This window comes from Bos indicus, chromosome 6 (genome assembly GCF_029378745.1).
Source record: "Bos indicus isolate NIAB-ARS_2022 breed Sahiwal x Tharparkar chromosome 6, NIAB-ARS_B.indTharparkar_mat_pri_1.0, whole genome shotgun sequence".
Taxonomy (NCBI): domain Eukaryota; kingdom Metazoa; phylum Chordata; class Mammalia; order Artiodactyla; family Bovidae; genus Bos; species Bos indicus.
Window position 1 is genome coordinate 105,639,586 of NC_091765.1, and position 26,559 is coordinate 105,666,144.

At 46.9% G+C, this 26,559-nt stretch overlaps 1 protein-coding gene across 1 annotated transcript in view; it reads right to left on the reverse strand.

Moving 5' to 3' along the window:
- Nucleotides 1-14,116: 14,116 nt before the first annotated feature.
- Nucleotides 14,117-26,559, reverse strand: part of SLC2A9 (solute carrier family 2 member 9) — a 242,496-nt gene continuing 230,053 nt past the window's right edge. Inside the window, exon 12 of the mRNA XM_070791806.1 lies at nucleotides 14,117-14,709. Within this exon, the coding sequence (XP_070647907.1) occupies nucleotides 14,686-14,709 (24 nt within the window). The 3' untranslated portion in view covers nucleotides 14,117-14,685. The remainder of the gene's footprint in view (nucleotides 14,710-26,559) is intronic.

Below are 26,559 nucleotides of genomic sequence, written 5' to 3' on the forward strand. Positions count from 1 at the left end.
CTGGACTCGCCTTTATTAGCAGGGGTGTGTGATGTGGTGCAGGTGGAATGTGTAAAGCCACACACACAGGGAGAGTTAGAGAACCATCAGCTCTGTGATTGTGTTTATAGCACCTGAGAACACTGGGCAGGACCTCCGTGTCCAGGTCATAGCTCTGTGCTCCATTCCAGGGGTAGTGTGGGGAACAAGAGCTCAGGGCCACGATCTAGGAGAGGGATAGGATGGAACAGCACACCAGACTTGGCCATTCCTGGAACAGGAGGAACAGGACAAGATGTCGATCTTGATAAGGAGGCAGGGGAGATCTGAGAGGAGAGTGTTCTTGAGCTCATATGGAACCCCTGGAGCTCCAGGTCACTTTGGGGAAGGACTTAGAGGGAACACGCCTACCCCTTTTCACCAGTGGGCAGAGCCAGCAGACTTCTGCTTTGACACGGTTAAAGAGGTGCGGTTTTGGCGTTCCCAGTTTGGGGCCCGGGGGTGCATGTGTCCCATGTATAGCATGTTAACAAATTGCTGGGCCCAGGGGAAGCACTTAGAAGCATTGTTTTCTATTCTGAGACCATCTCTGGGGAGCCTGCACTCCACCGAGAGTGCCAGAGTGGTGACACTTAGCATTTGCTGGCCGCACACTCTGGGCCAGGTGCTCTATCTTCCTCTCTTCATGCAATATTCTTGTAAAATAAGTGCCATTATCATCATTTGGAAGACGAGGAAAAGAAAGCTCAGAGCTATTTAGTCATTTGTGTAAGTTCACACTAGTGAGTGTCAGAGGTGTGATGGGAAGAGAGGAAGCTCATGAAGAGAGTTCTCCATAGATGGAACCGTAGTCTTCCTCCTGGAGCCCTCCTTTTGGGCCTCACACACTCAGAAGAGGGTCACTCCTTCATGCATATTACTCCAGGGTCTTCTCTGAGCTGAACATCTTGGGTTCTGAAACCAATCCTCACCAGACGTGGTTGTCCCTCTCCTCTGCATGTTGGCCGCTCATCTATGCTCTTTCAATGCCCTTTAATGGCAGACAATTAAGCCTCAGTTGTCTATATCAGATTTGGTCTGTTAAGAACGAGAGGGTTCTAGCTTTCCACACCCCTGATAATTTCAAGAATTGGGAAAGCAGGTCTAATATTGCTTGTCAGAAACTGTAAATATGGCCCAGCTCACGTGTCAATTTCAGTTCCTTGGTAGTGGCTGCCGGAAGTCCTGTGATGAGAAAGATTGGAAGTCTTCATCCCACTCAATGGAAAAGAGGTGCCTGAGTGACTAAGGATGTCTGTCTGGGGCTTAGGAGATGGGGGACATGTGCTAAGTGTAAGCACTTGCCATCCCTCTTGAGGGACTTTCAAGAGTCTTCTCCAACATTCTGGTTCTACCAGTGGTTCTCAATCCTGTCTGCCCCATAGAATCACTTGAGGATTACGATATTAGTGTCTGACGCTCACTCCAAACCAGTTGAATCTGAATTTCTGAGGAATAGGGACTGTGATCTGGTATTATGAAAAAATTGACTGTGTTTGAATGTGTAGACACAATTAACAAACAGCACTGATTGGTATGATCCATTAGGCAGGTTTCAAATTTATCTGCCTTGATCCTGACTTGAATTCCTCGAGTTGTACTTTTACTACAATATTTGATTGGTTCTTATTAGCAGTGACTACTTCTGACAGTACTCTAGGTCTCTTATTCTCTTGCATCAGTCTTAGATTTTCTGCCACACACACACACACACACACAATCTCAATGGCTAGTCTTTGTGGAAGATAATCTGAATAGTTAAACCAACTCGAACCTCACTGCAGGTGTTGTTAGACCATTCTCATTGAAGGCGAACCCTAGGGGTCCTTTCACTGAAGGAAAATAATCCAGTGGGCCAAGAGGTAATATTTTGCCTCTAATTCTCAGACTCCTCACTGGTAAAATGGGATGAAGAAAAAGAGAAGTATTTAGTAAGTGCCTAATAAATATTTGCTGATGGACTGTAGCCCACCAGGCTCCTCTGTCCATGGGATTCTCCAGGCAAGAATACTGGAGTGGGTTGCCATTTCCTTCTCCAGGGGATCTTCCTGACCCAGGGATTGAACCCAGGTCTCCCACGTTGCAGGCAGATGCTTTAACCTCTGAGCCACCAGGGAAGCCTGATTAAATGAATTAGTGGAGCACAAAATGAGAATATTTGTTAAAAATCTTGAAAACAAGGAGAAAGACATCACCACGTATGCTTAGCCTCTTATACCAGAGACAGTGGATGTCTTTCGCTTCACAGGCCTATAGATTCTGGGGAATTCTATTCTAGGCGCTGTGTGTAAGGAATTAGTCCCAAGGAGCTTCCTGCAATCCCTGGGCCTGATTTGATGAGGTTCTGAAATTTGAGTGGATGCAAAGTGGGAGGAGGCTTTCAGGAATCTTGGGAAGGGAGCAGATGTATTTTTTCTTGTGGGAAGAATGTGAATCATTGAGGGAAGCTAGAGGACAGACAGGTAGCAGCTTCTCAGAAAGCCTCCAAGGATCCCCCAATCCTTGTATTTTATCCTGTGAAATCCCCTCCCCTTGAGTGTGGACTGAACCTAATGACTGGCTTCTAATGAACAGAGTCTGGAAAAAAAACTGATGGATGTCACCTCTGAGATTAGATGACAATAGATTGCCGCTTCCATCTCACTCGCTCGCTCTTGTTCTACTGGAAGCCAGCTGCAATATCATGAGCACCCTATAGGGAGGACCACGGCAAGAAACTGGTGGGGGCCACTGGCTAACAGCCAGCAGGGACCTGAGGCCGGCCAGCAGCCGCCTGACTGGGAAGTGGAGACTCCCTAAATTAAGCCCTCTCATGAGACTTCAGCCCTGGCTTACATCTCCATTGCAGCCTGTGAGGCTTGAACCAGAAGACCCAGCAAAGCACTGCCTGGGCTCTGCGCCCATGGAAACAATAAGGTAATGAATTCTTGTTGTTTGAAGCTGCTGAGTTTTGAGTTAATGTTTAGACCCTGATGCCGGGAGGGATTGGGGGCAGGAGTAGAAGGGGACGACAGAGGATGAGATGGCTGGATGGCATCACTCAATGGACATGAGTTTGAGTGAACTCTGGGAGTTGGTGATGGACAGGGGGGCCTGGTATGCTGTGGTTCATGGGATCGCAGAGTTGGACACAACTGAGCGAATGAACTGAACTGAGATAACTCAAGAAGAAGAACAGGGAGGGAATAGCATCTGCCAAGCCCTTTACTATCCTCAGTTGTTCAGTTCAGTTGCTCAGTCATGTCCAGCCCTTTGCGACCCCATGGACTGCAGCACGCCAGGCCTCCCTGTCTATCACCAACTGCCGGAGTTTACTCAACCTCATGTTCATTGAGTTGGTGATGCCATCCAGCCATCTCATCCTCTGTTGTCCCCTTCTCCTCCCACCCTCAATCTTTCCCAGCATCAGGGTCTTTTCCAATAAGTCAGCTCTTCGCATCAGGTGGCCAAAGTACTGGAGTTTCAGCTTCAGCATCAGTCCTTCCAATGAATATTCAGGACTGATTTCCTTTAGGATAGACTGGTTGGATCTCCTTGCAGTCCAAGGGACTCTCAAGAGTCTTCTCCAACACCATAGTTCAAAAGCATCAGTTCTTCGGCGCTCAGCTTCCTTTATGGTCCAGCTCTCATATCCACACCCAGCCACTGGAAAAACCATAGCTTGACTGGACGTTTGTCTGGTCACTATCCTCAGGTATCATCGACCTTTTCTCATTTCTTCCTTGTGTCAACCTGGATGCAGAAGATGCTGGGCAAATGCTGGAGGTAGGATGTGAAGTCAGATCCTTTTGATTCTAAAACCTGTGCTCATTTCTCAAGTCCAGGATGCTACCGCGGACACATTTTCCCTGTTTCTAAAGTCAGCGGTATCAATAGAATGACTAATGCTGGTGCTGAACGGTGTGCATACAATGAGCCGTTACTAGTGTCTGTACACTCAGCTACCTGCTGTTGCTGACCCTCTGAGTGTCTCCCATTGAACACACACCAGGACACTTAGGCACACACATCTCACATGCACGCTCAGGCCCCTGTTATACACATGTGCCCAAGCTACATTTATAAGCATGTTAGCTCACGTATGTACACATAGGCGTGAACTGGCATGCACATGTGCCCTCACATCCACCATCTCCACCTTCATCTTCTAAGACTTTACGATAGTCCTTTCCTAAATAAACATTCAACATGGTTTTCATGCCTGAGCAGAAAAGGCCACTGCCATTTTTTTCTTTAGCAATATCCCACATACTTTAAGCAAATCTGAAATCTGACTGGAGACTTCGGAAATCATTTTGTCCACCCCCTTCACCATGCACGTGCAGAAACTGAGGCTCAGAGAACTTGAGGGACTTGTCTAAGAAGCCCAGCAAGGTTGTAGCAACTAGAGTCCAGGTCTTCTGACCTCAGATCACTGTTCTTTCCCTGGCAATATGCACCTGTCCCAGAGGCTGGGGGTTGGGGGAGATGGGGGGGTTGATGGGTGGGGGGATGGGGAATGGGGGAGATGGCAAGGTTGGTGGGGGTGTGGATGGCACTCCTTGACCTTGGAAATCCATTTCCAAAGGAGATTATATGTGCAAAATTGTTCAGAGTCAATTGTTCTTTGTGTGTAAGAGAAGTTGACGTTTATTCTTTCCCTACAATATCTCCTGTTAAGAAGGAACATTGTTCACCTGTTTGTGGATTAAAAACAGATGCCCAGGGATTTTTTAGGACCTGATTAATTCTGAGCAAAAGAAGTGTGGAGAGTGATCATTTACAAATGACAAATGTTAGCACTTAGGGGGACAAACCAGCATTTCAAAGGCCAGTTTTTTGTTTGTTTTTGGTATTTCATGAAAGAGAGCAGGCCTTTCTGTGCAAAGTGTCAGGAAGCTGTTTTCAAGGAGCTCAGTGGGGAAAGAGGATTTTAAAAATGAATTGAAAACAAATTCAAAGGCACTGGACCTTCATTATAAGTTCCTCCTGTTGGGTGAGAAATAAAGAATTTAAACAACTTTTCATCCCCTTTCTTCCTCCCTTAATTTGGTAAAATTATTTGGATATCAGGCAACAAAGAATGAGCATCAGACCTGGAAGCGAGAGATTTGGGTTCAAGTCCCAATTGTGTCATTTTAAGTAAATGATGCCTCTTCTCTGAATTGGATCTCCTCAGCTCTGATAATGAAAATCTTCATGTTTATATCACAGGCTCATTATTAATGTACAAAATGCCCATTTGCTAGAATGTCCTTCATACCAGATGCCCTGTTAGAACTTGGGCAGGGTGATTTCATTGACCCTTCACAGCAGCCCTTTGAGTAGGTCTGGGCATTCCTCTTGTGAACTTCCCAGGTGGTGCTAGTGGTCAAGAACCTGCCTGCCAATGCGGGAGGTATGAGAGACGCAGGTTCAATCCCTGGGTCAGGAAGATTCCCTGGAGGAGGGCATGGCAACCCACTCCAGTATTCTTGCCTGACAATCCCATGGACAGAGGAGCATGGAGGGCTCCAGTCCATAGGGTTGCAAAGAGTTGAACATGACTGTTGTGACTTAACACACACGCACGGGCATTCCTCTTGTGTAGGAAAAGATGCTGAGGTTCAGAGAGGTCACGCTCCTTGCCCCAGGTCACACAGCTAAGAAGTGATAAGTTAGGGATTCCAATGCATTGCTGTCTGACTTGCTGCTGTCACACATGGTAAGAATGTGATGATAACAAATCGCAAAACAAAACAAAACCCACAAGCTCTAAAGACATAGTGATTGCCCATTTTGTCCATCCTCATCCCTGTGCTAGGAACCCAGAATTTAAAATGGATTAACATTATGTGCTCTGCTTCCATGCACCTGATATCCTGCTCTGTGGAGCCCTCAGAGGCTGGGGAGGAAGAGGAGTCTGGTGGTTTTGGGGAGGAGGGATGATGCTTTTGAATTTAGCTTTGGATTTGTGTTTAAGGTGCCTATGGGCATCCATGTGGGTGGATGAGATTTGGACCAGGGTAGAGGTTTGGGTCTGGGATCACTTCCGCCAGATATAATAGCCAACATGGATGACTGCTTAATTTGTGCCCAAGGATTTCTAGCAGAGCAAAGAGTCAGACACAACTGAGCAACTGAACAACAACAGCAACTCTCTCGGGCCGGTGTCCTGTGCTTTCTCATCCTGAGTCCCCCAGGGTGCACTGTTGAGGAGGCTGTAATGCGAGGGCCTGATGGTGCAACATCCTTTGTTTTCTGCTATGGCAACAACATTTTTTCACTGATGGATCCCGGTGTTTTCTCGAGCAGCCCCTTGTCAACAGCCCCTTGAGGTTGTTAAGGATGTTTTTCTGACCTTCACAAGATCATGTGTAGCTGTTCCCAGACCATTCCCAACTCCCACAGCCATCCTTTCTCCAATGAACTTGACCTGTGTTTCTGATGAACCTAAGGGGTTCACTTGAAGGCAGGAAGTGAACAGGAGTCCCGGTCTCAGTGGAATGTGTGCCACGTTGGAGGTGAGGGCTCCATCCTGAGGTGGAACTCAGTCCCCAGTGACATCTGCCCCCTCTGTTCTCAGCGTGCTTGAATCCTCTGACAGGGGATCAGTGATTTCATTCCACATGTGGAAGCAGATCTCTAGGAAAAGGGCACACGGCCTCCAGCCCACACAGTGGTGCACGACTGATCAACACCAGCACATTCATCCACCTGCTCATTCTTTCTTTTTTTTAATAACAAAGGACTGTGGTTTTTAATTTGATTTATGTATTTTTGACTGTGCTGGGTCCTTGTTGCTCTGTGTGGGCTTTCTCTGGTTGCAGTGCATGGGCTTCTCATTGCGGTGGCTTCTCTTATGCCAGAGAAGGCACATGGGCCTTCAGTAGTTGAGGCTCACAGGATCAAAAGCACAGGCTCAATGGTTATGGCTCATGGGTTTAGTTGTTCTGCAGCATGTGGGATCTTCCCAGATTAGGGATCAAACCCATGTCCCCTGCGTTGGTAGGCAGATTCTTACCCACTGTGTCACCAGGGAAGTCCAACCCTGCTCATTCTTCTGGATTTTTTTTTTTTTTACCAGCTCCTATGTGCTGGGGTTCTGAACTGGGCCCTGGGTTGCAGAGGCAGCAGGATAGAGACTGTGGGCCCAGGGGAAGGAGGATTGACTGATTCCAGGAACTGTAACAGGGTTGAAAGGCCTTGGTGCCTCAAGAGAGGCAAGAACATGTAGAGAGGGAATTCAAAGAGGATGTGTACGCATGCTAAGTTGCTTATATATGCTAAGTTGTAAAGCATAAAATTATGCTTATATGTATTAAGTTGCTGCTGCTGCTGCTGCTAAGTCACTTCAGTCATGTCCGACTCTGTGTGACTCCATAGATGGCAGCCCACCAGGCTCCCTCATCCCTGGGATTCTCCAGGCAAGAACACTGGAGTGGGTTGCCATTTCCTTATCCAATGCATGAATGAAAAGTGAAAGTGAAGTCGCTCAGTCATGTCCGACTCTTCGAGACCCCATGGACTGCAGCCTTCCAGGCTCCTCTGGCCATGGGATTCTCCAGGCAAGAGTACTGGAGTAGGGTGCCATTGCCTTTTCCATTAAGTTGCTAATTATGCTTAAGTCATGTTTTTGTGACCCTATGGACTGTAGCCCACCAGGCTCCTCTGTCCATGGGATTCTCCAGGCAAGAATACTGGAGCGGGCTGCCATGCCCTTCTCCAGGGGATTTTCTCCACCCAGGGATTGAACCTGAGTCTCTTTCTTATCTGAAGGGAATATTAGGAAACGTTCTATAGTTAAGAGAGCATTAAAATGGATCCTTAAAAGGTTTGTAACATGAGAACAGATGAAAAGGGATGGGAGAAAGCAATACAGGAAGAAGGATCAGGATGAGCAAACAAATGAAGGTGAACAGATGTCTCATCCCTCCCAACTGAAACTGAAGATGTTTTGGCTCTGAAAACAAACATTTTAACCATAAGTATATCAACACTGACAAATCTTCCCCAAGCAAGTGTTTTCCAGTATAAAATGCACTGAACAAATTAAATGCATTGATCCCTTTTCTCTTTGGTGCAATTAAGTGATTTACAATATCACTTTCCATTTTCTTTTTTCAAATCTTACTAAATTTATTTTGATTGAATCAATTACTTTCTTGGAAAACCTCACAGTGACATTTTGATTCATCAGTTTCTTTTCTCCCCACATCAAATTTCATGCATATCTTCTGCCATTGTGTCTTCTGTTTGCGGGGGAAGGGAGTTACTTTAGGCAAGTTATCATTTAATTTTGCCACTGCCAGGTTGATTTTTTTATTGATGATTTACATCAGCAATATTCATTGTGAATTAGATTAAAAACTAATAATTTGGATTTATCATTTAGCTGACCCATGAGAAATTTGTGAGCAAATCTTCTCAGTTGTCCTAGGACTGGTGTTTTGTCTTGGACTGACAAATTATCCCACTAATTTGATTTTTTTAGATACTGCCCATTAGGTTGAATATTGTAGCTCATTGTTTATACTGTAGAGCAGAGAGAAAGAATAGGGTCAAGATGGCCGGGTAAAAGGATGTGAGTCCTTATTTCAGCCCAAGAGACTGCAAAGAGCAAAGCACAGTGCTTTGTACAGGGATCCGTGATCCTTGATGACACTCGTCACCAGTGGGCAGGTGGATGCTTGGGTCTTAATAGCACGCCTGAACCAAACACTCCAGGGTTTCTTGTTGTAGCTTCACGAATTAGTTTAGGTCATTGCTAAGAGCCCTTATATTGCAGGCAGTTGGTGTAATATAGTGGCTAGATGTAGGAGAAGAGTAGGGTTGGAATTTTGGCTCAGTGCTCACTACCTGTGTTACCCTGGGCAAGTGTCTTTGCTCTCTGAGCATTTGCTTCTAGGTCTGAAAAATAGCAATGATACCTATCTCATGGGATGCTGAGCACAGCTCTTGGCACCAGGTACATGTCCCATAGTTTGGGGTCTTGTTTTCAGGAATTAGTGAACTAACTTCAGAGCACTTACACGTAAGCACTACAGACATGTTGAGTCTTCTCCTCCCTTCCCCCTCTCCTTCTCCCTCTCCTTCCTCCTTCTCCTTGTCTTCCTCTTCTTCTCCTTCTCTTCCTCCTTCTCCTCTTTCTTTCTGTCTTTCTCTTATTGGCTCTGTTTTTCTGGAGAAAGTGAAAGTGTTAGCTGCTCAGTAGTGTCTGACTCTTTGCGACCCCGTGAACTCTAGCCCACCAGACTCCTCTGTCCAGGGGTTCTCCAGGCAAGAATACTGGAGTGGGTTGCCATTGCCTCCTCCAGGGGATCTTCTCGACCCAGGGATCAAACCCAGGTCTCCTGCATTGTAGGCAGATTCTTTACCATCTGGTGAATCCTGACTATTACAGTCTCTCACTTGCTGTTAAGTGGACCTGAGGCCTTGGAAACCAAGCAATTTCAGTGACTAATTCTGGAAGTCTGAGGGGTAAGGTTGGTGGCCATCAATGCAGCAGTTGGCAATAGGGTTTACCACTAAATTGTCTGAGAATCTAGGCAGCAGAATCTATTTTTGGGGGTCTAGTGAGGGCCCTGAACTTTGTTCTCATATGGCAAAAACTTTGGCACTGGACTGGGGCAAGGGGCCCATGAGAAAGAGATGTCTAACCAGCATAGTCTGGGAAGGGTAGTATAGTTGCAATTGCATAGCTAAGGTCCAGGCTGATCTCTAAATAGGTTAATTTATTCATTCCTGGACTGACTCATTACAAGAGGCAGTATGGCAGGGTTTATGACACTTAGGCTCAGGAGTTAGGTTGCTAGTTTAGAATCCCAGCTGTCGCACCTACTGGCTATATGGCCTTGGGGATAACTTATGCCTCAGTTTCCCAACCTATTGAATGGGGATGCTGTAGTATTAGAAGGGATACTTTATATAAAGCACTTAGAACAATGCCTGGCACATCGTTAGTACTGAATTAGCTTTATATAGTGCAATGTGTGTGTGCTCAGCCATGTTTGACTCTTTATGACCCCATGCACTGTAGCCTGCGGGGCTCCTCTGGCCATGGGATTTTGCCAGCAAGAACACTGGAGTGGGTTGCCATTTCCTCTTCCAGGGGATCTTCCTGTCCCAGGGATGGAACCCATGTCTGTTGCATTGGGAGGTAGATTGTTTACCACTGTGTCACCTGGGAAGCCGCATATAATAGAATAGTCAGGCTCTATTGTGATAATGCTGCTTAACAAACAATCCCAAACATCTCAGTGCTAACAAGAAACATTTACCTTTCATGTTCATAGGTAAGGTATGGCTCTGCAGGACTCTATGGTTCAGATGGTCCCAGGGCTAGGCTGTGAGGTGGGTTCATGTCTGCTTCATTTGGCTCTTCCTAGGGGGTCCAGGAAAGGAGCCCCAGCTCTCTGAGGCATGTCTCACTTAATGCCTCTCCTGGATGGAGGCATCTCTAAGTTTGTTTACATTCCATTGGCCAAAGTAGGTCGCATAGCCAGGCTTGCTATCGGTGGGGTGGTCATGAAGGGAGGGGAAGCAAATGTTTTCTGAACAATAAATATATAATAACACAACCTCCCACAGCATTATCAAGTGTTTCTTGAGTGCTTAATAGCTACCAGGAAATGTTCCGAGCACAGGGATCCAGAGGAGAATCAGACAGTGACTCAGCCCTCAAGGGTACTCTCAGCACCATGTGATCCCTGCAGTAGCTGGGGGCACCCCCCCCCCCCCCCCCCCGGAGAACTTCACCCCTCCAGGGGTCCAGCGAGAATGATTTTAATTCTCACAAGCTCCATACTTCAGGTATCACATCTCCATTTTACGTATGAGGAGACCGAGACTCAGAGAGGTTAAGTCACTTTCTTTTGGTCCCACAGCCAGGAAATAACTGAGCCTGGACCCAGAGTCTGGCCTGATTGTCCCAAGGCTCCAGTCATTGTGCCGGATTCAAGTGTCAAGTCAAGGTCAGGAGGGCCATGATGAGAACTGATGAAGACTCCCAACCCTGGCAGGAGGCTGGTCCTCGGTCTCCATAAACACGAGCTCTGGCAGAGACGTCTGCAAGCCTAGATCTTTACAGCTGGGCTAGTGGCTTCAACCATCCGAAGGGCAGACTCAACAACTGCCAACCAGTGCACTGTCCAGAAGATGCTTTCTGCACGGCCCTGCAATGCAAAGTCCCCAAGCCCAATCCCAATGTGCCTTCCTGGTGTTCCTGGTTGCCTAGAGTTTTCACCTCCTTTGTCCCCAGTGCTGGGCACCTTCCCTATTTAAGTATTATCCTAGCTGATCACTGCTTACAGAAAGCCCATATTCTTCATTTTCATTGATAGAGTTCCCAGAGCTCTAGCCAGTGCCTGGCATCAAGCAGGGGCTGAATAAGAGTGTGTGGAGGGCTTCCGTGGGGGCTTAGTGTAAAGAATCTGCTTGCCAATGCAGGAGACACGGGTTCCATCCCTGATCTGGGAAGATCCCACTTGCTGTGGAGCAGCCAAGCCCATGCGCCACAACTACTGAGCCTGTGCTCCAAAGCCTAGGCTGCAGCTACTGAAGTCCCTGCGCCCTAGAGCCTGCGCTCTGCAACAAGAGAAGCCGCTGCAATGAGAAGCCCGAGCTTCTCATTGTAACCAGAGGGTAGCCCCTACTTTCCGCAACTAGAGAAAAGCTGGAGCAGCAATGAAGACCCAGTGCAGCCCAAAACAAAATAAATAAATATAAAATTATTTTTTAAAAAAAGAGTGTAGAGTGAGTGAAGGAATGCCTGTATCACTAGAGGCTGCTGAGTCCCCTGGAAGGAGAGCAGGTGAGATTTCTTTTTGTTATGTCCTCTCGCAAATCTCTGGAGGCATTATAACCAGAATGGATCTGGAGCATGGGAACACCAGAGACCCCCAGGGACACAGGCACAGAAGCAAAGAATTGACTCTCCCTTGGGCATCTCAATAAAATTGGCATGGGATGCCTTCGTCTTTTATCTTCTGAGAAGTAACCTCGATGTCCATGGTGCTCCATAAGCTGACATTAACCCTTAACCCAAATACTCCCCTGATGAAAAGCAGATAGTCCAGACGAATCAGCAATGGTACCTCCTCCATCAGTCTAGAGCATTTGTGTGGTCACAGACCTGCACCCCCACGTCCATTCTAATCAGAACCTGCCAGAGAAGCCTGATTTTCTTTGTGGGTTATTTATAACCAAATCACAGCAGGGATCATTATGGAAAGAGAGCTGCTTTCCTCGCCTCCCCCAAGGCTGTCAATCTCTCCATTTCAGGTAAGGCTTCTGGGCTGCAGTGATAAGACTTAATGAATTGGCTTGTGAATTGGAGAGTGCTAAGGGCAAAGGAGCCTTATCTTTAAGAAACAAAGAACCCCAGAGATTAAGTAGAGGTTTTCTGGTCTAGCTATCCCATGCCACAGACGGAAAAACTGGAGGATCAAAGAAGTTAAATTAGAGAGTTAGGAAATGGGTGGGTACTTGGAAATATGAATCTTCAGTTCTAATTCAGGTTTCATCATTCATAATATGAATGATTTAGTGCTGGTTACTCAGTGTTTCTGAGTTTTCTTTACTGGCAGCTGGGGAGAGGAATATCTATTCTGTGATGATTAGAGATGAATGTCTAAGTAGGTGGCTTATGGGAGTTGCTCCAGTGATGCTAAAGGAAGAGAGTTAGTATTGGAATTACTGTTCTCTTCCCATCACTGCACATGGCTTCCACCAGCTTCATGCTGCAGAACAACAGACTTCTGTGTTCCCTGCCTTCTCAATGTGACTCATTTTGATTTTTCATGGAAACAGAATAAGCAGGATCCATGAGAGTTCTTGGGGTTTCCCAGGGTGGCTTTAGTGGTAAAGAACTCACCTGCCAATGCAGGAGAGACAGAAGAGATCTGGGTTCTATCCCTGGTCGAGAAGATTCCCTGGAGGAGGGAATGGCTACTCACCCCAGTATTCTTGCCTGGAGAATCCCATGGACAGAGGAGCCTGGTGGGCTATGGTCTATAGGGTCACAAAGAGTCAGACATGGCTGAGCGCCTTAGCATGCAGCACATGGAAGTTCTTATTCCTCTAGATGGACAGTAAATACCAGCAGGAGGGCTCAGCATGGGACTGAAGGAAAGCTAGACTTGCTCCATGATCTTCAAGAACCCGGTCCCTTGGTGTGTTCTCAGTGTTTGGTGAATTGCTCTGCAAAGGAGCATTTTAGGACTCCCTCCCACAGAGGTCTCTGTCTCCTCAGTTCCTCTAAATAGCAGCTCTGGTGAACTCTCAAAAGATAGCCATCCACAAGCCAAGGAGAGAGGACTCAAGAAGAAACCGACCCGGCTGACACCTTGATCTTGGACCTCCAGCCTCCAGAACTGAGATGACAAACTTCTGTTGTTTAAGCTGCCCAGTCTGCTGTGTTTTGTCATCACCCATCTAGAAAACTAATGGGGTCAGCTGCACTCCCTGTGGCTGGAGAATGAGCGAGGCTCATTCTCATGGTGCTACATTAACAGCAACAACTTTCCCCTACCTTCATTTACAAAGAACACAGCTCCTCCTCTGGATGTGACACAAACACCCACACAGGAGGAGCTAACAACATCAGTGACAGAACTAGGGGACAGCGGGACCTTACTGAACACCAGTCAGTGTGTCTGGATTGGGCGCCACTGGGAGTTCTTCCTCAGACGTGAGCCAGTCAGAGGCTTGGAAGTCACTTGCCAATCGGGGTCTGCCTTCTTTTGCTGCCTTTGCAGACCTTTCTTCTGCCATGTGTGTTGGACGCATGGCTCAGTCACCCCTACTGCTCCAGCTGATAGCCAGCCAACCTCCTGGCACATGAAAGAGGCCATCCTTTATCCACCTTTCTTGGCTGATCCACCATCTGACCACAGATGCAAGAGCAAACCCAGCCAAGATCAACCCAGAAGGCCCTCCCACTGACCCAGACACTCATGAGCTAAACACATTTCTGGCAAGATTTCCTACAGCTGTGGCTATAGCTAATTGAGAGTACCTATAACCTAAAAAAGAAAAACAAAAAACAGTTGAGGGTGTGGTCCACCGTGGGTTCAACGCCCCCCACCAGAGACACTGCAGGAAGCTGTGTAGACTGAAGGTCAACATTACAACTCGAGGGACAAGAAGTGAGGTTTTTACTCAGCAGTTTTCATTCCTGAATGTAAAGAGCTGTTCCCATGGGCATTAACTCTCCTGAACTTCCCAGCTACGGGACTGAGCCAGCTTCCATAGCTTCAGAGAAAGCCTTGAGGTAGAAGAATTGGGAGATCAGACAGCCTTGCGATGCAAAGCCTTCTGGGTGCTCGGGAACTGTCCATCTTCACACTTCACAGAAGTCAGAGGTGGGCCCAGAAGATGTGGGGTGAGTGCTAATGCCATCTACCACAGATGGGGCGTCTCAGGGATGGATGGGAAGGAGGGAAGGAGGGGAAGGAGGGAACCAGGGAAGGAGGGAGACTTCCTTCAGAGAAGGGGTTTGAGAGTGCTCTGTAAACTGCCGAATATATGAATTGCAATGGTTATTCTTAATATGTGGGGGGATACCTTTGACCATAAACATTTCAAGCAAAGGGGGAGTAGACACAGGCCCCCAGGAGCCTGGTGGGGGAATCTGTGCTGGGGCTGCAGACCTGGAGAATTCTTCTCCATTCCATGCAAACGGCTCACTGGAGGAGGCTGTCTGCTTTGCTAAGTGTGGCCATGTTCCTGCTTCTGTAACGACAGGGATTATGAGCACAAAATAAGTGCCTGTTAGCCAAGCTTTGGAGAAGGCAATGGCACCCCACTCCAGTACTCTTGCCTGGAAAATCCCATGGATGGAAGAGCCTGGTAGGCTGCAGTCCATGGGGTCGCTAAGAGATGGACATGACTGAGTGACTTCACTTTCACTTTTCACTTTCATGCATTGGAGAAGGAAATGGCAACCCACTCCAGTGTTCTTGCCTGGAGAATCCCAGGGACGGGGGAGCCTGGTGGGCTGCCGTCTATGGGGTCTCACAGAGTCAGACACGACTGAAGCGACTTAGCAGCAGCAGCAGCAGCCAAGCTTCTTTACTCAGGGACTAAGTCTGTTCAATGGCCATTCCAGTGAAGGAAGAGGAACATGTGTGTATGTTTGACTAGAGATGGGGGATTCACAGATGAACGGTTTGGGGAGAAATGTTTCCTACACGTGCTTTTTTTTTTTTAAAAGCCAGAATTTGAAAAGAAATGAATTTCAAGGAAGTGGCAATCCATGGATATTGATAGAGAGTGAAAAATGAAATGCTGGGCATGGGCATTTCACTTCCCCAGGCAACACTTCCCCGATGTGTTCAGGAGACAGTCAGCACCATGGGAGAGATGGGCTCTGCACGCATGTGGAGGATGGGACAGAATATTCTCTTTAGCAATTCATCTCCCCCAGAGGATGGGCAGGAAGTCAGGCTCCCTAATCTTTTTTTTTTTTTTTCTTTTTCTTTTTTTTGTTTTTTATTTTACTTTTTTTTTTTTTTAATTTATTAAAACCTTTATTTCTCATGTGTTCCCCATCCTGAACCCTCCTCCCTCCTCCCTCCCCATACCATCCCTCTGGGTCGTCCCAGTGCACCAGCCCCAAGCATCCAGCATCGTGCATTGAACCTGGACTGGCGTCTCGTTTCATACATGACATTTCACATGTTTCAATGCCATTCTCCCAAATCTTCCCACCCTCTCCCTCTCCCACAGAGTCCATAAGCCTGTTCTATACATCAGTGTCTCTTTTGCTATCTCGTATACAGGGTTATCGTTACCATCTTTCTAAATTCCATATATATGCGTTAGTATACTGTATTGGTGTTTTTCCTTCTGGCTTACTTCACTCTGTATAATAGGCTCCAGTTTCATCCACCTCATTATCTTGCCTCCCTCAGAGCTCCTAAAGGAAGTTGATCACATGAACATTTTGGGGGCAGATCTCAAATAACTTCTCCAGGAATACCCGTTGGTACCAGACTTCGTGAACATGTCATTAACCCACTTCCTTCACAGGTAGGTGGTCCCAGGGGGAGTGAGACTTGCTCAGTGTGTATCATGGGAGGAGGTCTGGTGAGGGAATCAGAAGGGCTGGCACCTGGCTTGGCACTACCTTGCTGTTAGATCTGAACAAACTACCTATCTTCTGTAGGTTTCAATATGTCCAGCTCTTTCTGTTTTTCTTATCTGTAAGGTAGGGTTACTAATAGCTGGGTTGTTTGAAGATTGAATATAAATTCATGGAAAAATGCTTTGAGCAGCCTGGCATATACTATGTCCTGTAGGCTGTTACTGTGATGATGACATGATAATGATGATGAGCTGGGCTTTTATGATTTTACTGCATCACCTAGTGATATTGTCATTTATTGATTGTGTCTCTACCATGAACTACACTAAGTTCTTTCTACACATTTTGTTGTTCAGTCACTAAGTCATGATCAACTCTTTTTGACCCCATGAACTGCAGCACACCAGGATTCCCTGTCCTTCACTGTCTCCCAGAGTCTGCTTAAACTCATGTCCATCGAGTCAGTAATGCCAGCCAATCATCTCATTCTCTGCTGCCCCCTTCTCCTCCTGCCCACAATCTGTCCCATCATCAGGGCCTTTTCCAATGAGTCAGCTCTTCACATCAAGTGGCCAAGTATGGGAGCTTCAGTATCAGTCCTTCCAATGAATATTTAAGGTCAATTTCCTTTAGGATTAACATTACATTATTACATTACACATTACATTATTACATTACACATTACATTATTAGTTTTAATTTTCAAACAACAATTAAAATAGGCAATATTCTTCCTATTTTACAGATGAGAAAACTAAAATTCAAGAAATTTTTGCTACTTTCCCAAGACCCCAAAGCCAGTAAACAGCAAAGTCAGGGTTCAATCCCCACCTGAAATCTCATTACCACTAAGAGTAATTCACTGTCCATCAAGAAAGACCAGGGGAAATCTTTGACTTCCTGCTTTACAGAGACACTTTCCATCTCTCTCTGAACCCTTATTCTGATCAAATATTCTTAGTAACACTTATTATTATTTGATATTAAGTTATATGTCTATGATCTGTCTGGCTCGTGGAAGGTAAATTGTGGGAGGACAGTGTTCTTTAACTGTGGTGTCCTTGGCACTGAGAACTCGGCTGACACATAGTAGACTCTCAATAAATATTTGTTGGATCAATGAATGAATGGTATACTTATTAAACACCTCCTGTGTGCTAGTGAATGTATTAGAGCCTCTGGATACAATAGTCACCAATGTAGATTGCTTCCGTATTGGGATAAAGCTTGGAGGAAGTTATAATGTAGTTGGTCTAGCTTCACAGTGATCTGGGAAAATGGGCTTTCTCACCCCTACATGGTCCTTCTCTTAAAAGCTTGGGAAATAGCACTCTGCTCAGGGCGGATGAGAGGCGCTGAAGAGGATGTACTTGACTTAAAGTAGCTTTTGGGGAGACGCTGGTACTGTCCAGAGAAGCACCTGATGGGCTTTTAGGACTCTTAAAGACTGGAAGAGACCAAATCCACCGATTTTTTTTTCTGAGCTGCGTTCTCAGTCCATGCTTTGACTTGCCTGGAGTGGGCAGGTGTTTATGTGCAGTTCGGGCTTCAGTGCTGGGGTCTGAGTACAGAAAGATTAACCCTGTTTCACAGAATAACCCCAACTCCAAGTTGCATCCATCCTCTTGGCGTGTGGACAGAGGAGAACTGTCATGACTCTTGAATAGAGGAGGTGGCTCCTTCATGAGGGACAGTTCAGGTGAGGTCCTCTCCCTCTTGCCTGTGTCCTCTCTGGCCTCGGTCACCCGTCATCTCCTCCTCTGGCTCGGGGCTGCTACCATATGCAAGTGCTGCGTCCCTGGAACACACCAGGCTGTTTCACGTTCCCATGTTTCCACTGATTCTATTTCTTCAAGAATGCTCTTTCTCCCTTCTGTGTTATGCATTCCTACACTCCTTCAAGGTTGAACTGAAGTGTCTTCTACTCCAGGAAGCCATCCCTGCTTGCCATCACCTTCCCTGCTAAGAGTGGGTCAGCTGGCTCTCCTTAGAATCCATAGCCCTTCTTGACATTTGCCACAGACTTCTTCCCACTGAACTGAGCTCTTCAAAAGCAGGCACCATTCATTCTGCTCCCTCATTCACTGCTCACTCCCAGTGTGCAGCATTTTTGCATGATGGATACTTATCAACGGAATGATTGATTGTTCAAAGACTCTATAAACTCAAATAACCAGCATTGATCTCAAGAATCATATCAACCTTGCTGGGGTATAAGGGCCAGGGTGCCCCAAATCAGCCTTAGTCTTGATGGAGGATTTGGCTAGAATCCAAGATCAGTCACCCAAATCCTTGGCCAGTGCCAGCAGCCAGGGCCAGTTCTCCAACATCTGCAGAAACGCTGGTCACCTGTGTGCTTCTTATTACTCTCTAGGCTCTGGGCTGAAATCATAACAGAGCATCCTTACCTTTCGAGCAAGTTTGAATGCTGTGGGCCTCTGTGAGCCCCTGCATTAGTCTGCTCCAGGCTTTGTTCAGGTCTTCAGTCCCACCACACCCTGCCATCTGGCAGCTGGGTCAACTCAAAGGCAGGATGGAACCAGGGATCAAGTTCACTCTTTCCAATGAGGTGCCCTGACTCCACGGCTCTGTCTTTGACCAGGTGGAAGCTGCCTGCCACGGTGCCTGGGCTGGACTTTCAGGCTTGTGTTCACTCCTTTGTAGCAGCTGTGCACAGCTTCCCTTTATCGCAGGCCAGACTTTTCTCAGACAGCCTATTTCTATTTTGATGAGGTTCTGGGCACCCTGGGCCAGCATCGGTCCACCCTGGTGTCCTTGGAAGTTGGCATATTACACACCTATCTTTCAGGAGCCTTTGATCACATTGAAACTTTATTTTTATTTATTTATTTATTTTTACATTGAAACTTTAAAGCACAGGTTTGGGGCTTCTGCTGATGCTCTGCCTGTATCAGACACAGTAGGGGCTGGTCAACCTTTGGGGTGGTGAGTGGTACCCTGCTGAGGGACTGGGTGTGGTCAGTCTCAGGTGTGGGGGGGTCATGGTAGTACTCTGGGGAATGGAGCTGAATAATGCTTTTACCCCTAAGCCAGATGATGAGTTGGTTGTTGCAAGGACTGTGGTTTTCCACAGGAGGAAACTGGCTCAATGGGGCTAAAGAACTGGATAGAAACAGCTTCCTTGGGGGGGCCAGCCAAGGACAGGTGGCCCTTGAGATGAGACTTGGAGGATAGGTAGGAGTTTTCCAGGGTAAAAGAGATGGAAAGGCATTCAAGGCAGAGGGAACAGCACATGCAAAATCTTAGAGTGGTAAAGGAATGAAGCTCAGGCAGGGATGGCAAATGGGACCAGAGAAGAGGATTTAAGGAGGTACATGGAGACGGTGGGGAGATCCAGATTGCAGCGTGAAGGGCCCTGTGGGTGGTGCAAAGGGGCTGTAATACGGAGTCGCAGAATTTTAAAAAGGACGTAACATGACACATCTGTGCTTTAGAATGACCCGTCTGTTGCTCTAGGGACAGTGGTGTGAGGGACAGCAGTTCTGGAGCCATTGCAACGATGCAGATGGGTGATGATGAAGCTCTGGATGGCAGGACAGGGGGAGGGTGGAGAGGAAAGGGAAACACACCTTTAGCATCATCAAGGCTTGGATGCTGACTGTGTGTGGGGGGAGAGGAAGGCAGAGGCTGGTGGCCCTCGGGCAGGTGAGGGATGCTGCTGTTCCCTGAGTCAGGGCAATGGAAGAAGCAAGGGGTGTGGCACAGAAGGGGTGGACACGCTGATTTGCAGCACCCCCGACAGCATCCAGAGGGTGCTGTCCAGCTGGTACTGGAACCAGGTCTGCTGCTGGGAAGGGGGTTCTGGCAGGAGGTGGTATCTGGCAGTCTTCAGCTGGACGGGTTGTTGAAACCACAGAAGTGAGAGATACTGCCCAGGGATGGCATTTAAATGTGAGATGGGATGAAGGCTGAAGGTGGTTCCTCAGCAATAGAAAGAGCGTGAGTCAGCAAGGAAAGCTGAGCGGGAATGCTCAGAGAAGAGGGCGGCCCAGGTGACCCCTTGTCGAAGGATTCAGTGTGCTACAGGTCACTAACCTGTAGCACTTCTCCCCAGGTGGGTCAGCAGAAGTGTTCTGGAGGAGATCCCTGAACTTGAGCCTTGAAAAGTAACTGCAGCTAGTGAGGAAGGAGGGATCTGGGGAGGACAAAGAAGTTAAGGACACACTGAGAGGTAACATATGACACTAATCGGTGACATTCTGGGCAAAACCCAGAAGCAGGCTAATGAAGGAACAATTCCTTGGCTCTGGGTATCTTTCCAATACAGCCACCTCACCAGGTCATTCTTGTGCTTCAAAAAACGTTCAAAGCCCCCAGAGGCTCTATCCGGTTTCCCTCCGAGGGTTCCGGCGATGGTTATAGCTGTTTCATCCCTCCTGGTTAACTATGTTTGGAAAGAGTGGGTTAGACAGAGTTAACCGGGTTTCTGTACTTCCAGACTTCTCAGAACTTTCAGTGCACTCTGTGACCGTCCTCGAAAGGGGATTGTAGAAGGGATTTCCCAAACCCCAGTGACCACAGAACCCCTCTTTCCTGGGGGCCCCTGGAGTCTGGAATTTCACAAAGCACTCTTTTGGAACTGTTTGCCTTCAACACAGAGTCCTTATTCCTCAAAATGGCATGCAAGGTCCTGTTTACTTCTTTTGTTAAAAAAATTAATTTATTTTTGGACGTGCTGGGTCTTCGTTGCTGCACGCGGGCTTTCTCTAGTTGCAGAGGGTGCGGGCTACTCTTCACTGTGGTCGCAGGCTTCTCACTGAGGTGGTTCCCGTGTTGCAGAGCACAGGCTCTAGGCTCATGGGCTTCACTAACAGCAGCACACAGGCTCAGTAGTCGTGGTGCATGGGCTTAGATACTTTGCAGCATGTGGGATCTTTTCGGACCAGGGTTTGAAACTGTGTCCTCTGCATTAGCAGGTGGATTCTTAACCATTGGACCACCAGGGAAGTCTCTTGCTTGCTTCTTGAGTCTAGAGTCTCACTACATCTTCTGGCCCTCCTAGAACCCCCTGTGCTCTGGCCACACAAGCCACTAGCGTGTTCCCCATGTGCTATATCAGCATGTGTTGTTGGATCTCTGAGTAGTAGCTTTTTCCCTTTTGTGGGCAAGGCCCTTTCTCTTACCTGGGGCTCCCTTCAGTGACAGCCCACCTCCTCCAGGAAGTCTTCTCTGATTCTCTCAGTTGGGTTAGGTGCCTTGCCTTAATTCTGTAATACACCTTGCTTGCCTCCCTCCATAGCAGCACTTTCTGTGGTGCTGAAATCGTGCACCTGCTGCCTTTCTCATCGGACTTTGCTCTCTTCGATGGCATGGTTGGGCTGGATTCATTGCTTTATTCCTGGGGTTGGCCATATACTGAGAGCCTCTAATCATGGTTTTGAGCTCATGGAAAGATGGAGAGAGGCAGAGACAGAGATTGTTGTATAAAATGTCTTCAGGGCCAATATTCTTTGGCCCACTGTTACCAATCTACCAGCCTTTCCTTACATTCTAGAGACCTGTCCAGTGGAAAAGACATTTTCTCATAACTCTCACACTTCCTAAGATGATAAGTGTAGTTTCATACTTGATTATAATTTAAAAAGAAATTTTGGCATGCTGCCGCCAGTGCTTCGCATACACAGATGAAGACTGTCCACACACGGGGTGAAGCCTCATAAACCCAGTCTCTGAGAAAGGCTGGTCCTCCCTTTTACATCCCATTTGCAAGGTGAGCAGCACTGTGAGTCCTGGAAGGAACACTGTCTTCTGGCCTAGGAATCTTTCCCCTCTGTCTTATTTGGTCTTGTGCTCAGAGCTGTCCTGCATAACCCTGGGGGACGCCATTCATGAAAAGGAAGGGGCAACAGGATGGCCCTGGCTTGGACCCTCCCTGGAAGGCATCAGACACTGGGCTTTGTTTCAGACACTGGGCTTTCACTGCAGCCCTGGAAGTGGGAAACATTTGCATTTTGGTCAACTGGCCTTCCTTGGGAGGCCTGTGATGCAACTGAGTAGAAAGAGGTAGGATCAACATGCCTTGTTTTGGAGATGATTATAATTTGCCCTAATTTGGAAAAATCCATTTTCATTGAAAAAGATCCTGATGCTGGGAGAGATTGAAGGCAATAGGAGAAGAGGGCGACAGAGGATGAGACAGTTAGATAGCTTCACTGACTCAATGGACATGAGTTTGAGCAAGCTCTGGGAAGTGGTGACAGACAGGGAAGCCTGGTGTGCTGCAGTCCATGGGGTCGCAAGGAGTTGGAACATGACTTAGTGACTGAAAACAACAATAAGTTTATCTTGTGACAAGATGTGGCATGGTAAAATCAACATTGGGCTAGGATTTAGAGTATTTAGGCTCAAATATAAACTTCATAACTTATTATCTAGGATATCTTAGGCAGGTCCCCAGCCTTCAGATTAATTTTTTTTTTTTTTACCATATACAAATGGTATGAGGCGGTGGGGCAGGGTGAATGGGTCAGAAGTCCTTGGGGGTCATGTCCCCAGTCCGGCCTCAGACTCAGATGCTGAGGTCCCTGGGGGCACTGATGTTGGGCTCAGAGGCTGTGGAGCATCTGGTTAGTGGGGGTTGGAGGGCGGGGGTTGGTGCGGGTAGTCAGATGACTTCTCCATGCTAGTATAAATCACTCTGCTGACCACCACGGGGGAGATGGTTCAGGGAGGGTCTCTTGGGCATTTTGTGGTAGAGAGAAGACAGCAGAGAGGTTAAGGCAGAAGAGGAAACACAGGGAAAGGCTGGAGAGAGGCAGCAGTGTGGGACGGATCCCAAACAATCCCGCACGGCCTGCATGGCTCACCACATCCTGCCCTCTCCCAGCCTCTTTTGGGATCAGTTATTCAACCTTGGGGAACCCAGTGGCTAAATGATGAGACAAATACCTGCCCTGGCAGAGTTGACATGAGAGTTAGAGAAGAATTCATCTTAGTCATTCAGCACGGCTCAATAAATTATAGATATTCTATTAGTATTAATTGCTTTAACCACTTCTGACCTATACAATTCTACTCTATCCACCCTCCAAAGCCCTTTATCCATGTGATGAGTTGCTAAACCAGTTCTCCCCCTTCTAGATTTGTGCATGATGGTACTCTAGAGGGAATTGGGTCCAGTTGACCTATTCTACAGGTGGGCATTTCAGATCCATGAGTAACAGTTTGATGTTATTCTTTTTTTAATTTATTTTATTTTAAAAATTATTTTATTTTTTAAAATTTATTTAATTGAAGGCTTATTACTTTACAATATTATAGTGGTTTTTGTCATACATTGACATGAACCAGCCATGGGTTTACATGTGTTCCCCATCCCGAACCCCCTCCCACCTCCCTCCCCATCCCATCCCTCTGGGTCATCCCAGTGCACCAGCCCTGAGCACCCTGCCTCATGCATCGAACCTGGACTGGTGATCTGTTTCACATATGATAATATACATGTTTCAATGCTAGTCTCTCAAATCACCCCACCCTCGCCTTCTCCCAGAGTCCAAAAGACTGTTCTGTACATCTGTGTCCCTTTTGCTGTCTCGCATGTAAGGTTATCATTACCATTTTTCTAAATTCCATATATATGTGTTAGTATACTGATGCTATTTTTATGTTATCATTCTCTGGCCACTGATTGAAAGTCACATCCCAAACACTTCCCGGCATGGCTTCACGTTCCAAGAGTTTGCACTACACGTATCACCCCTGGATTTGTTTTTGTGGCATATATCTCCTTCCACTTGAATGTCAGTTTCATTATAGTTGGAAATTGTTTTCTGCACCCTCATTATCCCCAGCACCTGGGACACTGCAGGACAGAGTAAGTGCCCTGTGTATTAAAAGTGGTGAGGCACTATCTTATAGGCAATGGTGGCCAGTTTCGTGACCTTGGGCAAGTTGCTATGGTCTGAGTCTTAGCTTCTTCTGGGTTAAAGTCAGGACAATAATACCTGGAGATCCAGCTTGACTTCAGGCATCTCCAAGGAGGCCTCAAGGAGATGCCTTGAAGGGTAAGGTTTTTGAAGACTCACCATGGTCTGACTTTCAGCCTTAAAGATGAAATCTTCTTATACCTGAGATTTAGTTGGACCAGGAATAACTCATTCCTACTATTCTCACAAGAGACTGATATATAAGCCAGGAATGGCGATTTACTAATTTGTGTTATGAAAAACAGAATTACTGAGAAAAATCAGAGTTCAAATTGGTTTCAGCATTTTGCTGGAAGTCAAATTATAATGTGAAGCCTGTCAGGGCATTATGGAATGAGAAAAGGGGGCATGAGTCAATTGGTCTAAATATTTGTCATTTCTGGCATCTGGCTTTGAGAATTATGTATTCATTTCCAAAATCAGGAGGACTGGACAGGCTGGTCTATAAGTCAGGGCATTCTTATCTTTGAGGAGACTGATGGTCTCTGCCCTGTGATGATTCAAGTTTTGTTTTCAGGCTTTCACAGCTGATCATCATCACCTTATGAGAGACAGAGCTTGCCTTGGACTCTGCGAGTTTTAGTTTTATCTTTTAAACTTTTCCATCTTCTGGTTTGCTGGGGTCTCCCTCCTCGATTCTAAACAGCTCTGAGAAAGTTGTCAATTAGATTGCGCTACTCGCTGCCTGCTACTTCTGAGTTGAGCATCTGAGCGACTCATCATCCGTGGCCATAGTGGTTGACTAGGGACATGAATGTGAGCTGAGTAGCTGAGTAGCGCAATCAAAATCTTTTTGTTTGCTATCTGGACACTGGGGAACGGCAGACTATTTGCAAAGCTGGCCACAATAACCCCTCCCATCCCCTGTGCCCCTTTGCCCCTTTGCAATGTGACTTTAGCCACCTCCCATGAAGAGGTGGAGTCTAGTTCCCCTCCTCTTGAGTTTGGGCTGGTCCCACGAGTTGCTTTGCTCAGTCAAAGAGATGCTTTTTGAGTTCTGAACCTCAGCCTCTAGAGGCTTTGCAGATTCTGTTCTCAATCTTGGAATCCTGTTGCCTGGTGAGCAAGCCAGGCTGCAGCTGCTTTGAGATTAAAACACTTGATGCAGACAGAGATGATGGAGAGAGAAGCCCAGACATCCCAGATATTCTGGCTATCTCAGCTGAGGCCCCTGACACGTGAATCAGCCCATCTGAGACCAACCAGCCTCCTGCTGACACCCTCTGACTACAAATGCCTGGTCAGCTCCAGAAGATGCCACATGGATTCAAAGAACTACCCAGCTGATCCCCACCTGACCTGCTGACCCACACAACCGTGAGCAGAAGAATGGCTGTTCCTTTAGGTCACCAATTTTTGTGGTGTTTTGTTCCATAGCACTAGAAATATGATTTTTTTCCTCCCATTGGCGACCAAGCTGAGAAGGTGCAAGGCTGGGGTACAGGAGGCTGCTATACTGAGAAACTCAGAAGCAGAGACCAGCAGAGTAGAGAGATGACAGGAATGGAACCATGAATGGTATTATTTGAGTCCCTGAATCCAGGCAAGACTTAAGTTGGCTGCCTTACTAGCTTCCCTGTTGAGCAAAAGAAAAACGTTGTGCTTTAGTTTTTAACTTAGTATGAGCTAGGACTGTCACCTGCAAATTAAGCAGTCCTAACTGATACACATTCATTGGCTGGGTATGTTGTTTGCTTGCTGTTGTTGTTTTAGTCGCTAAGCCATGTCCGACTCTTTGTGACCCCATGGACTGTAGCCCGCCAGGCTCCTCTGTCCGTAGGATTCTCCAGGCAAGAATACTGGAGTGGGTTGCCATTTCCTCCTTCAGGGGATCTTTACGACCCAGGGATCAAACTGTACCTCCTGCATTGGCAGGTGGATTTTTTACCTCTGAGCCACCGGGGCTTCCAGGTTTCAGCCAAATTTTACTGTCCTAATGACTTCTGGTATCTTTTAAATATGTCAGTCAAAGTTCCTTGATTAAACAAAACCTCATTCACAATCTGTTCATCCACCAGCTCTCTCTTTATTACTCATTGTGGTGCAAGGGACTGTGGCTACTACTAGGGATTTAGCAGGTAACCAGGTGGTGCTGGTGGAAAAGAACCTGCCTGCCAATGCAGGAGATGCGAGTGACGTGGGTTCAGTCCCTGGGTTGGGAAGATCCCCTTGATTAAGAAGTAGCAACCCACTCCAGTATTATTGCCTGGAGAATCCCATGGACAGAGGAGACTGGCGGGCTACGGTCCACAGGGTCAAAGAGTTGGACACGACTGAAGTGAAGCATTCTTCTTCCTCATGACACATTGGGTGTCCCCAGGGTCCACTTCAGGCTGTTTAGTTAGAACTGGGTTAAATCACAAGAAGGTAAAGAAACGGGCATTATAAGCACATGCACAACCTACCCCACAGTTTTGTTGTGAGAACCAAAGGGGATAATGTGTGTGAAAACATCTACCATTGTTCCAGCATAAAAATATTTATTTTTATTTTTGTTCATGGGATGAAACCACAAGCCCATTTCTGAAGGATCTGATCCCATCACTGAAA